The sequence below is a fragment of the Sarcophilus harrisii genome, chromosome 1 (assembly GCF_902635505.1).
Source record: "Sarcophilus harrisii chromosome 1, mSarHar1.11, whole genome shotgun sequence".
In the NCBI taxonomy this organism is placed as follows: Eukaryota; Metazoa; Chordata; class Mammalia; order Dasyuromorphia; family Dasyuridae; genus Sarcophilus; species Sarcophilus harrisii.
In genome coordinates, this window is record NC_045426.1 from 712,940,086 (window position 1) to 712,953,982 (window position 13,897).

The 13,897-nt window shown below is 47.6% G+C and overlaps 1 protein-coding gene across 1 annotated transcript in view; it reads left to right on the forward strand.

Annotated features, from left to right (window-relative positions):
- The window catches only part of YPEL1 (yippee like 1), a 33,871-nt gene that overhangs the window by 10,850 nt on the left and 9,124 nt on the right, over positions 1-13,897 (forward strand). Inside the window, exon 2 of the mRNA XM_031949054.1 lies at positions 1,803-2,084. Within this exon, the coding sequence (XP_031804914.1) occupies positions 1,968-2,084 (117 nt within the window). The 5' untranslated portion in view covers positions 1,803-1,967. The remainder of the gene's footprint in view (positions 1-1,802; positions 2,085-13,897) is intronic.

The following is a 13,897-nucleotide window of genomic DNA, read 5'->3' on the forward strand; positions in this document are numbered from 1 at the left end:
GATGGGGCTGCTTGAAGGGTTGACATGGAGCTCCAGGGGGTGCATGCTGTTCTCCGGATCAGCTTCTTTTAGTCTTTTCTCAATTTCTTCACATTCCATATTTTTAATTTTAATGCCATGGGACATTACGTAGTCAGCTTGCTGCAGTGGGCAGGGAACCCCTGGGTTCAAATCCCACCTCTGATCGTTGCTGGCTGCATGACGTGGACGGAGACAGGATCTTTCTCTCTCCCTGCCAGTCAGTGCAGCCATTCCCCAGGTGGGCCCCTTGGCAGTGCTGCTAGGTCTGTGTACCTTTGGGCAGCATTTGTTGGGTTAGGGCCTGCAGGCAAGATTAGCATGGGGACAGTGGGCCGGAAGGCACAATTATGTAGGGTGATTTTGGCTGTTCCTGCCTGGTTGCTCTCCAACCACATGACATCCCTGGTCAATGGAGGGGGGCGAGCTTGACTTCAGATTCCCCCAGCACTCACTTCCTCAAAGTGGTTCTGCCTTTTCCAATGACCAGCGCGCCTTAATGGTTTAGAAAACGCTGGTCTCCCATCTGTATCTTCCTTTGTAAAAAGTGGAAATCGTCTTTCCCCAAGAGCTTTGTTCAGTACTGAGCTTCCTTCCTTACCCCAGCTGATGGCCACGGCTCAAGGCTCTTCCATGTTTCTCCAAATGGAGATGAATGATTATAGGGTGGCTGGGGTGGCCTAAGGCCTGGAAGGCCAGAAGGGTTTGGGGTGATTAGAAAGGAAGGCTGTGAACTTTGCTGAATCTCCCAGGTGGGGAAAGAGCTGAGATAGGACCCAGACCGGAGGCGCCCTGAGAGGGAAGCTAGAGGCTCCCACAAATCCTTCTTTTGGCTGGATTGTGGAGGGAGGGCCTCTCACTCTCCTGCTCCGTGTCAGTGGCTTCAAGTGCCTGGATAAACTTCTGTTGTTTTTTAAAAGAAGGAATGGTGGAGAGTGATAGTAACACCCAGTCAGTGGCATCTGTGCCTTTTCGGTGACCCCGGGGTTCGAATCATTTAGGCACAAGATTTCTATGGCACGGAAATACGATTTTGTTACTGTCTTTATTAAAGTTCATGACATCTTCTTCCATGTTTAAAAAGATGGTATAAATATATTTGATCGAATGTTTTCATAAATTCTCAATGTGCAAAAGCAGTTTATTTCTTGGCAACTGAATCTCTGGGCAAGTTATTCTAATCTGAGTTCCAGGTTCCTTCTCGATAAAAAGAAGCAGATGGGCTAGATCCCCAAAGGCCTTTCTAATTCTGAATTCTGTGCTTTCATCCTTCTTCTACAGTTGAGTAAACTGAGGTCCATCTAAGTCACATAGGGAGGGAGTAAAGAGCAGGGTCAGAATTCAAATGAGGGAATTTGCCAGAACTTCCCAGGAACTCTTGCTGTTGGAGGTTCACCTTCCACCAAAGTCCCTTCTTCTCATAGTATGGAGGTGACTCTGGACCTTCCATTCAGGATGCCGAGCTCTGGAGGGGACGGACCCCTGACTGATCTGGGCTGGTGCAGGATTGGGGGTCTGTCACCCAGAGATTGGCCTTCCTATGGATTCTACCTCAGCCACTTGTGGGGAGGGCCTGTGAACGGGGTCAGCTGTAGGGGTGCCCCCTCAGAGTGAGGCTGAGATGGGGAGGGGGCCCCCCTCAGAGCAGAGGCTGAGGATTCTGGTCCCTGTGTGGTCTCTCCCAGAGGGCAGGGACCCTCCCTCTCCTAGCCCTCTCCCCACAGGGGTGCCCCAGAGAGCCGGGAGCCTTTGGGTAACGCCGGTTGCTTTGCTCCCCTCGGCAGGTGGTGACGCTTTCTGGGGTGACAAAGGCGTGGCCCGGGCCCTCGCCCTCGGCCACCACGACGGCTTCTGCGTGCTTGTTCCAGTGTTTCTTTTGTCAGCGAGTCCCCCAGAGCTGCCACTCGGTGCCTACCAGCCCCGAGCCGCGCGAGGGGTCCCCGGCAGAGATGGTGAAGATGACCAAGGCCAAAACTTTCCAGGCTTACCTGCCTCACTGTCACCGGACCTACAGCTGCATCCACTGCAGAGCGCACCTCGCCAACCACGATGAGCTGATCTCCAAGGCAAGTCCTGTGAAAGGCTCGTGGTGGGGATGCTCTTTGCCCACGTTGCAGGGGGACCCTTGGAGCAGTGGAGGGGAAAGGCTAGTATAGACTGGGCCCTCGAGGCGGAGCCCCCAGAGGCAGCGGGCTTGGGGAGCGCGCCTCTGACGTGACCATGGTCATCCCGCCGGGGTCCAATGACATCATTCCCCACCTTGCTTAAATGAGGGGAGGCTACTTCTGTAGGTTTTCTTCTGGCTTTTACCTGGGCAAGAGGACTTGAGGGTCTCTGGTTTCGTTCTTCTGGGTGCTCCCCCAGGGACACGCGGGGTTCAGCCTATCCTTCAGATTTGTGGCCCCCAAATGTTCTGCGGTCTCCCCAGCAATGCTTCCCTCAGATCACACCTCACCAGTGTTTGGGCAGCTGTGATCGGGGGGCTGGTCTGGGCTCTGTCGGGAGACGCCGCTGCCTGTACTTGCACCCAGTGAGCTCCCTCAGTATGTGCCCCACGTGTAGAACGGGGGCCTCCCCTCCTGGGACCCGGCCCTCCCTGCCTGGTCTCCTGGGATCCCCATGAGATCCCCTCAGGTCCCCTCAGGAAGCTGTGGAAATGCCCCCGGGCCCATTGGATAGAGGAGGAGAATAGGGAAGGACAGACCCGCCAGTCCACCCTGGGCTTGCACCTCCAAGGCCGAGCTCCCTGCTTTTCCGAGCTGATGCACCTGCGTCCCCAGGGGCCCGAGGATCTCTGGAGGGGAATGGTTTCTAGCCAGAGTCCTCGGAGACGGTCGCTGAGTTTGGCTGCGGGTCTCCCAGAGGATTGTCCTGGAAGAGGACTTTAACTATCAGGCTAATGAGCGGGGGAGGGGCTGAGCTAGCACAGGGCATCACAGGCTCCTGCCCCAGGTGGGGACCCTCACCACATCCCTGCCCCCAAGGGCCACAGGAGTGGCCCCAGGCAGATCCAGAATCACCAGGAGCCCCTGGCTTCCTATGTCAAAGTTTTACATCTCCTCGATGCCCTCAGAGCCAGTGAGACATGGGAGAGGATGGGGCCATGAGCCTTCCTCCCCATTGAGCCACAACCGCCTTGCTGGCATCACAGCCACCCCTGTAACCAGGCCCTCCTCCCCCGGCCCAAGGTCTTCCCGCAGGACAGGACCCAGAGCAGTGGTCCATGGGACCCCCTGTTTCAGAGAATTTTGTAGATGGTCTTAATGGCCCTGGTGAGAAGCAAATTTTTAAATTTGAAGAGAAAAATGTGACATTGTCGCCGATAGTAGAACTCTGATGCAAGTGCTCAAAATGGCCTCCCAGCATTCACTGCCTTTGCCCGGGTCCTTATACCACTTGGCACTGACCTGTTAGAGCTTTTGGAACTTGGAAACTTGGGGAAACAGTCACCCCCCCCCAAGCCCCAACTAGCTGTTTAGTCAGGTGTGGGCCATGTAGTAGCATCAGGACTGCTAAAGTCCGCGTCCCACCCAGATCCTTCAGATCCTTGTCTTTGGTCCACATCAAGTCTTCTCCACTGTGCCTGGACGAATCCAGGGTTTTCACAAAGGAGGCTTTTATGTTATTATCATAATAAATCAGCTCAAAGTTATAAATGATTGCATTGTTTAGAAAGCACTCTCTTTGGACAATTCCCAGGCAGGTAACAAGAACAACCGGCATTTACGTAGTGCTTCAACAACCAAGTCTTTCACAAATAATCTCATTTGATCCTTAAAACAATCCTGGGAGGTAGCTGGTGTTACTATTATCCCCATTTTACAGATGAGGAAACTGAGGCAAACAGAGTTAAGTAGGTTGCCCACAGCCACCACGGCTGGATTTGAACCAGAGTCTTCCACTTAATTATATTAATAGCATTGGCCCCATCTCATCAAGTAAAGAAACAAAGCTTGAGTTTTCTTCAGTGACCTCGACTTCAGATCCAAGCCCAGTCACTTGGTTTTTCATAGAGCGCTGGTTTTTGTGGCCGTGGCTCCGTCTGACTTCTTCATCTCAGCCCTGATCTAGTGACAGAACCTGGGGGGATGAGGCCTGGTGGGGAGGACCAGGAGGTGTGGGAGGGTCCTGTTCTCAGAGCTCTGTGACTTGGGATCTGTTTCTTAAATTATCAAGTGATTCTTTTATGCTATAAAATTTTACAAAGTGAATTTATAAAGTGATATTATGATAGTGATAAATGGTAACATTTTTAACCTGCAAGAGTTAGGATAAAATGAAAATTTATTCCCATGCAAACACCATAAATGAATAAAAACACTATAAAACACATTCAACAAATACTCGGCATCTGTTATGTACATGACACCATTCTGGGGGGGGGGGGGAGGAACAAAAAGATGGTTAAGAAATTATCTCAAAAATATCTCTGACCTGAAGGAACTTTGAGGAAAATCATAGAATCTTAAATTTAGGAAGACAGCTAGTATTAACTTTACATCCCACGTAGGAAGGGACAGCTGGGGGACACCCCACGGCACAGAGCCTGGACTCGGCTCCCTGAGTTCAAATCTGGCCTCAGGCACTTACAGGCTGTGTGACCCGGGCAAGTCATTGAACCCTGTCTGCCTCTTTCCTCACTGTAAAATGAGGCAGAGAAGGAAATGGCCAACTCCTCTGGGATCTCTGTCCAAAAAACCCCAACTAGGACCCCAGAGAATCAGACACGCCTGAAAGGACTGAACGTCCAGAGGCCATATTTGGGAAGCATCATCCATTCTCTCCCTCTGGCCGACCGGGTTGTAGTCTGTCCCATGGCATCTCTTTCCACACTTTCCCACGTCTCCTGCCCATGAATATGTGACGGATTTTATGATCTTAACAAATAGACATTTCGGCGTACAAAGGAGAAAGGAGTCATCTTAACACGTCTGGACAAATGTAGAAAGTGTATTACACGGTGTGTGATTGCCTGCTGTCTGTGGCTGCTTGGGAACATCCCTACAGCTCTTTTTTGCATCATGAGTATTAATTTCCTACCAATTCCCTTTGGCAAATAGGAAGCTTCTTGCAGTAGAAACTGCCCTACCTGGGAGGGTCCAGCAGAAGGGCACAGCTCCTTAGCCATGCGCAGAGCGGCCTCCTAGGAGTCTGAGCCGTCGCTAGTCCATGGCCTTTGGGCCGGAAGGCGGGGAGCCCACACACCCAGGGCCGGATCGGCCTGCCCTTCAACGCATCCTCGCTTGCCTTGTACCCTCCACGTGGATAAGGAGGCCTTCGAGTCCGTGTTCCTCTCAGCCCTTTCACTTTTCCTTTTTTTTTTTTCTTTACAAGCATTTTTATGAATGACCCCCACAGGACTTGGGCATTTCTCTGGTTCAGCCCTGCAGCAGAGGGGACAGTGAGGAATCACTGGCTCCTGTACCTGCTGAGAAGGGGTTTGCTGGTGAAGGACCTGATGGGTGACTAATGGGAGCCCTTGCCAGACCCCAGTCCAGCCCAGGCCGAGGGAGGCCTCTGGAGGCCTCAGAAAGACCGGACCCTCGTGGCTCCCTGGGAGGCTGGATTGCTGCAGTTAGATTTTGTCAGCGTTTTCTCAGGGGGTTCCGGGGTGATGAGCCAGAAGGCCCTGGTGGGGGTGTGTGTATAGGGGAACTGAAAAGGCTTCTGTTCTAGTGGAGACAGCAGTCACACCAGAGCAGGTGTTGGATGTGGACCGATCCATGGTAGCAGAGGAGGCACAGCCGGCTGCGGCTCCCTGGCCTCCACTCTGAGTCTCCTTCCAGGACTGGGCAGAGTTGATGGCTATCGGTGTCCAGATTTTAGATTGAAGGCCCCTTGTTCTTGTGGGCCACCTGATGAGCACATTCAGGAAAACCGTTTGGGCCTCATCGACTCTCCCCACTTCTGGCTCCTGGCCGGGCCAGACCCAGAATTCTGTGGGTCTTTCCCAAGTTCAGCACAATAAAAGGTGCACTGACCCCATAAAGGCAGAAGGTGATGGGGGTGGGGAAGGAGAGGAAATGGCGCCAGTCCTGGGTTTGCGGGAGCTGTGGAGGGTCAGCCTGGAGAAGAGGAAATAGGGCCCGGTGAGGAAGTGTGGCTGCTGCCTTTAGGTGTCGGGGGGGCTGCTCCCAAGGACCAGCTTGTTCCATTGGTCTTGGAAGAGGGAGAAGCAGATTTGGGATTTATAGAAACACAGTTGTTGACAAGAGATGGTTCCAAATGGAGCAGGCCCTTTCCCAGAGAGTTAAGAGGGGAAAGCCTGAAGTGGGGATGGCTAGGACTAGCTGGCTTCTGAGGTGCTCGGGGCCAGCGAGGGACCTTTGGCCTTTTCTGCTCAGGTCTTGGGGAAGACACTTGTTTCCTCATCAGCTCTTGGCCATTAGCCCTCACTTGCTCAGTCATGTTCTACAGACTTAGGCCGACTTAGAACACTGACCCCGGGTCTCACCTCTTCAGCCAGCTAGCCCCTGGCTCCTAACTGAAGGCCGTCCAAGGGACAGCAACCTGGTTTTCATTATTGTCCTTGATGGGGATGAACTCGGTTCTTGCAGTGAGAATATGATGTTTTTTCTTAGGTGATCAGTGTTGTGATTTATCACTTTGCATCTCCAGGATGTCAGAACGGTTGGGCAATGTAGCCAACCGAGTTTGGAGCATTATATATTCATGGCCTTTGTCATCTAAGAATAGTGGAGAGCAAATGAATTGGAGGAAAGGTCTGTGTAAGTAACTCAGTGCAGAATCCCTTGCTGTAAAATATGAACTTGTGTTAGCCACAATTAAATGAGTGGTACCCCACCCTTTCACGTTTCCTCAGTCCAAACAAAGTCAGAGTTCATTTTTAGCTCGAGCTGCTGACCTTGCTCACTGAGTTCCGGGTTTCTTGTGCTATTTTAAAACTAGACTTAATGTTACATCATTGTGAGAGCACATAAGACAGCTGTTGACATTGGATGTTGGGCTGAGGAGACTGTAGGTGGCAAAGAGAATGTTCATTTTCTTGGGATTCTGTATAACCAGGGGTTGGTTTTGTTAATTCTACTTCAGGATGATTTTTGGATCTTGTGATACCGTACAGTTATTGAATAATGTTAGCTAGCCACGCACTGTGATGATTACAGTAGCTCCACGTTGTGGCTGAGCAGTGAGCCAGTGGCCATTGGCACATTCTAGATAATAGTGGATAGGTGGGGAAACTCCAGTGGGTCCAGAGAGGTCGGGCCCCTTGCCTAGGATCACACAGCAGGGAACAGCAGAGCCTTGCTGCAGGCTCAGAGCTGGAAGGTCTCAGATGTCCTAGTCAGTTATCTCCCAGCATGGATTAAGTGCCTAGTGCATGCCAGGCCCTTGACAGCCGCTTTTTTTTCATGTTTCCCAAGAAGGCTGGGCCATTACTCAGAACTAGGGGACCCGTTGTCACTCAGGGGGAGTATCTGGGGCCTAATCTGGAAGGTTTGTTCTCATGAAGCACTTGCTTGCTATCACAGAGGTACTTAATAAGCCTCATGCTGATTGCCGTGTCAGGAGGCAGTAGCCCCCCTCAGGAACTCATTTCAGGCCTCTCAGAAGAGGGACAGCTGATGGCCATTCCCTCTCCTGGGCAGTGGAAGAGAAGCCCTCCCAGGCTACAAGTGTGCCCTCAAGGACCTATAGGCAGGAGACCGGTTTGAGGCCTCCTGATTGAGGACCTATTGTCCAGCTACCTTGTCCCAGAGGCTCACTGACCTGGATGGGGGAGACAGGGCCCTTCTGTTCCCTTCCTCTCTGAAGAGGAGGGGATACACAGAAAAGCATGGAGGTGGGGGAAGATGCTCAGGAAGCTTTGCTGTCCTTACACACAGTAGGAGCCTGCTGTGGGTCAGGCCAAGCTCCAGGAACTTGGAGCTTCTTAAGTCGCCTACTGGGTAAAAAGGAAGCTGCTAGACTGTGACAGGCTGACTTGGCCATCCCACTTCCCCACGCGATTGGCCTCCAGCTGCGTGAGTGCCAGGGATTTGTGTCCCACATAGTGCCTGCCCCTGCCTCTCCTCAAGCACTTTTCAGGGGGACAGAAGAGCCAGAACTGCTCCACAGTCTCTCTCTCTGACAGCAGAGCAAAGCACATTTCTTTGTCAAGAAGGTTCTTTACCAAGTCGTCCTAGGAGGAAGTAGTGCTAAGATTTATGTCCCCATTTCAGAGATGATGAAGGAGCCTGAGGTTCATAGTCGGTTGCTGGCCTCCAAAGTGTCACCAACCAAGTGCATTAGACTTGGAGGACAGCCCCCTCCCCCTTGCCTCTTGGGCCCCTAAGACTGACACCCAGTAGGTGGGGTCACCTGATGGCTCCGTAACTTTTAGCTTGATCCTTAACTTGTCAGATTTGACTGACTTTGGTGACCAGATACATTGTGTGAGAGATTCTTTAGACCTACAAAATCATCAGATCCAACCTCATTTTATTTTAAAATGTATTTTTATTCTGAGTTTAACATGAAATAAATGGTCACGTCATTTCCATGTAGACAGTGGAACAGAAATAGGATTGCACATGAAACTGCAGATGTCATTATGTACCGCTTTTCTTTTTAGAGTACATAATACATTCAGCCTGTAGCTTTCAAAGCTATCCTGCTTCTCTGGGCTCTTGCCTTTTGTTGTTCTCTTCTGAGCATTTTTTAAAAGGTCCCTAAAGGATTATCTGTTTTTTGCTTCTTCCCACCCCACCACAATCTCATCCATGTTGCTCTTGCAGTCAGATTCCTTAAATGATTCTATCTGAAAATTTGAGTCTTACTCTGTTCCTTGAGGTCACGTTTTCTCTGCCCCTCAGGTGCTTAGGAGGTAGTTGTCGATTGATTTTTTCAGGAAGTGGAGAACGTATTTCAGATTACATATTTCAGAGTGGAGGAGATCTTAAAAGCAGGGTGAGGGTAGGATGGGACAGGATGGGGTGGCTGAGGGGTATCTGGTTTTTGTTTGAGGTCGAAGAGGTCCCCAAAGACCTTAGGTTGGTTTTTAGCTTAATTGGTACCATACTTCCTCCATTAATGGTTGCTCCTACTTCCCATCCAAGAAAAGTCAAGAATGAAACCCGCTGGATGTACTGGATTCTGAAGAATGGCTTCCTGGAGTCCCAGGCGTGGAATGCTTAGGAAGAACGTATCAATGTCTGTGGCAGAGGAAAAACTGATGAAAATTGACTTTGAAACTCTTTGAGGACTTTGGAAATGAGATATATCAACTTAAAAATGATGAAATAAGGCAAAGCCAGATAAGACTTGGGACCAAGAGGAGGGACCATGAGCATCAGGGCAGGTGGAATGCCTTCGATATTCAGCCTTCCAAGTTGGAACCAAGATGGATTCCATGCCCCATTTCCAAGAATTAAGTATGGAGGGCCTTGTCTTAGGATGATCTGCCACCAGGAGATCGATTTTTTTGGACACATTAGTTGAGGAGTACATCTTTGAATATAACAGTGATGATTGGGTGGGTTCCCTCTGACAGATTCTGGAAGTAGACACAGCCAGTGTGGAAATAGTTGGTCGATGATGGCAGGATCCCAGAACAAAGGCTGCCTGAGGGCATGAAAGGGGTTGAGAAATTCCATAAGAGCAGCTAAAAGGAGAAGAGGCAAGAACATCAGGAAGTGTGTAGGACAGTATTGTGCTCTAAAGGATGCTGTCCTTCAGAAGGATTGCCTGCCAGGAATCCCAGATTTCCAAAGGTAAATCTACAGTTCTATTCCTAAAGCACCAGGCCTTTCCAGCCATTTTCTACTATGGCTGTCTTACTGAAATTCCAAATGGGGCAAGCCCACAGGCATGTTGCTCAGACACAAACCCAAGTCAAGAGCCTGTAGAACTTAGACAAGGGGCCTAGCAATCAGATTTGGCTATGAGTCACTATAACACTTGGCTAACATTAAAAGCTTGCAGGCCTCTGACTTGTGCTGTCCTTGAGATCCCGGAGTAACGTTAATACTCAATACTTCAAGTAGCAAAATCAACCCAAACATTTCCTGCATTGTGCATAAAGCCTGACCTAACATCGAGTCCCACCATAAAGAGCTCTTATGATGAAGGGATGCTTAAGACTCAAGCAAGAAGAAAACTCTAAAACGGCTATAAGCATCAAAACACAATTGGAACACACATCCAGCTAGAATTTCTGGAAAAGATGAAACAAAAGTTTTTGAGCTTGAAAGATTTTTTTTTTTAATAATAACTTTTTATTGACAGAACCCATGCCAGGGTGACCTAGAATCTGAGACAAGGAAAAAAATAGTGATGTCAGACCAAAAAACAAAATAAAACAAAAATGTAAGGTATCTCATAGCAAAAAGAAAAAAAGATTGAGAATTTAAGAATCATTGGATTACTTGAAAGCCATAAGATTACATATTTAAATTATGAAAGAAAACTTCCCAGAGCTCTTAGGAAGTAAAAAGAATCATTGGTCACATTTCCTAAAATAAACCACAACTCCCAAGAATATTATTGCCAAAATGTAGAGCTTCCAGATACATAAATTTAAAATATGGCAAAGCAACAGGAGCCTAGACTTCACTCGATCTGCCAGACAATGTGCCTTTGATGCTGCTGCTGCCCAGCCAGCTCAGCCACTGAGGGCAATGTCCCACCCTAGCGCGTGCAAGGAACAAGAAATAAAAGCAGACAACTTTGAAGCTGTGGGCACTAGAGAGAAGGGATTTGATTACTGGGTTCCACAAAATCCAGGCTCAAGACAGGTAGAAACTTCACATGGCTGTCTAGAAGAAGAAATCTGCTTGTGATTGGTCCTGGCATATCATCCCTGGGAAATGATGGGCCACACTGAGGCTGATTGGTGGGATGGCAGGCACTTGGTCTTGGATAAGATGTGAAAGAAAGCCTAAACATGAAAAGCATGGAGCACACCAGGCCCTAGAATAGCAAGTCCACAGCAAGAAGATGATTGCTGACATTTTTTTTCTGCCTTGTTTTATTGTTTTTCTTAATTAACTACCCAACCATTCTTCTGTAACTAGTAAGGGTACCCCCAAATCCTCTGTTCTCCTACCTTGTAATCTTTGTGATATCACTTGCTAGTTTTTTGGATTTCATTTCCTTCTACAGTTCTGGCTAGATTGCAGAGTTTGATTACTAAATTAAAAACTACACCAGGGAGGGGGGCACGGAGAGGGAAAAAATTTTAAGCATTGAGACAGCCATAGTCACACATCTTTATAGCAGTGGCTGCTAAAACTCAAAAGGATATAGGTTTACAACCAAGAATAAATTACCCAGGAAACTGGGTATACAGAAGGGGAAATGGACCTTTAATGAAAGACTTCCTGATGAAAAGACCAGAGCTGTGTAGAAACTTAGAAGTGCAAATACAGGAGTCAAGAGAAATATAAAAAGGTATACATGAATGAAAAGTTGTAAGGGACTAAAGAATATAAACAGTTTGTATCCTCATATAGGGAGATATTTGCATCATCCTGCCATCATTAGGGGCCACAGAAGTAATTTAGACAGAAAGGCTGGAAATGGTGACATTTCCCTGTCATCTGAACAGAGTTGGGTACACTCACTAAAGGGGAGAAGAAGCAGGATGAGGGAGGGGCATGTTAAGGGTTAATTAGTCCTAAGCAAAACCAACTGACTAAAAATATTTGGAGCATATCTTTGCACTGGCAAGTAATTAGAAATTAGAGCCCATCAGTTGGAGAATGGCAAAACAGATCATGGTATACGTATGTGATAGGATACTAGCTATAAAAAAAGACAAAGGGGATGGTTTCAGAAAAATCTAGAAAGCTTTGGATGAGCTGACGAAGAGCAAAGTTAAGAAAATCAGGAGAACGATTTATACAATGACAAAGATAAAAAGACAACTTTGAAAGACTTAGAGATTTTATGATAAAACACATTTGTCTAAAAAGATGATGGGATTAGAGAGTGCAGATTGAGAGACATTTTATGTTTTGGGACATGGCCAATGCAGGGATTCTGCTTTGCTTGATTATATCTGAAACTGAAGTTTTGTTTTTCTTTTCCATTTGAGGGTGAGGAAGTAAGGAAGGTGAATTTTTGCTAGTTGGAAAAAAATTTTGAAAAGTCACTGTGGACTTGGTGAAGGAGGTGAGATTTAAGGTGGATTTTGAACGATGTCTGGGAGATTTGGATCATGAGAGGAAAAGGAACACCATTCCAGGAAATGGGAATGATCTGGGTAAAAATGTGGCAGACAGAGGTGCATACAGTACAATCAGAAACACTTAAGAAAATCATAGGCTTTCATCTTCAATATCTGAGAAGCTTCAAAAGATCTTTTGATACAAATGTATTCACTAATACAGATCTGGACTCCATCATTAGTAAAGCGTTAACCTCCTTAATTTTTACTTGTAATTTCTCTGCTTGCTTTTTAAAAAGAGTATAATAGTCAAGGTAGCACTTTCAAAGCTGTCATATGTCTTTATGAACTTTCTTCTGACATTGATGTACAGCTTCAATGACCCTCTTTGTCTTTTGCAACAATATCAATTGTTCTTTCCCCCTTCCTCCTTTCTTATGGAAAAAGAGAAAAACCCAATCTTTATAAGAAATCAGCCCAGAGAAACCCAGTCCACCTGAGGACGTGTATACCTCCCTGCATCCTGTATTCATCATTCCCCTTTGAGATGACCAGTGGACTTCTTCACTGATCCTTTAGAATTGTGTTTGCATTGCACTGATCCGAGCCGTTTCCAAAGTTTTCTGTTTACGATGTCTGTAAACCTTGCTCTTTGTTGACACTTCATAGAACAGAACAGAATTACACAGTAGCTCCAATAATCCAGAGCCAAAAGGGAGAGGCTTCAGTCTTCACTTTTTCAGAACTGAAACCTACTTTTAAATTAAATCATTCAAGACGAGATGAGATGGACAAAGGTGAAAGATAACCTTGAAATCCGAAGGTGAATTTTGGATAGATAAGATTGCTGCTTCATAGGATCACAGACTGAGACCAGGAAGGGGCCCTAGAGTGAGATCATCTAACGGAAACCCCCTTCAGCTTTTCCAGAGAGGGAAAGTGATTTACCTCAAGTCAGGCTATAGGAATTACAAAGGGAAAAATGGAAACTGAAAAGGGTAGAGCTGGAGCTTCCTCCCAGGCCATCCTCTGGCCCTTTTCCATCATGACATGTAGTATTTTGCACATTGTGATTTCCTGAAATGTATCGCCTTGAAGGTGCCATGGAATGGGGACTGGGTGTAGAGTCACAAAGATCCGAGTTCAAATTCAGCTTTAGACAGTGGTTGTAACTTGTCACTCTACTTCTATGTGACTGTTTCCTCAATACAGGGATAAAAGCACCTATGTCCTAGGGTGGTTGAGAGGATCAAATGAGAGAATTTCCTAAATTAGCCAAGTGCCCGGCACATAGTGAGCTCTATGTAACATTATTAAAAGTGTCACTGGCCAAAAAGAGCTTTGAAAACGATGGAGCAAATGGATGAAATTGAATCATAAGAGATTTGGAAGGAGTTACTCTGACCTTTGGAAGTTGAACAGGAGTAGCCTCCATTCAGATCTCATGTTGTTACCTACAGAGGTAGAGCTGGGGAGGGGATGGGTCATTCTGGCACAAAAGCTGCTCTGTACCTCAAGTTATTCTTGATGTCATGTAAAAAGTGCAGATGGGATACAGGAGAGGGTTGGCCTGACTCGGGAAGATCTGGATTCAAATCCTGCTCTTCACAAAAGCGCCATGTGCCCCCAGGCGCCTCCTATCTTAATAGGAAAGATTTGGGTGCTTAGGACATTGCAAGATCTCAGTGGTTTGGAGATTTGAGGAAAAGGTGCTTCTCTAAATGTCTCGGTTCCTGCTTCTGCTGCTGTGGCGCCCCACTCGCAAGGAAG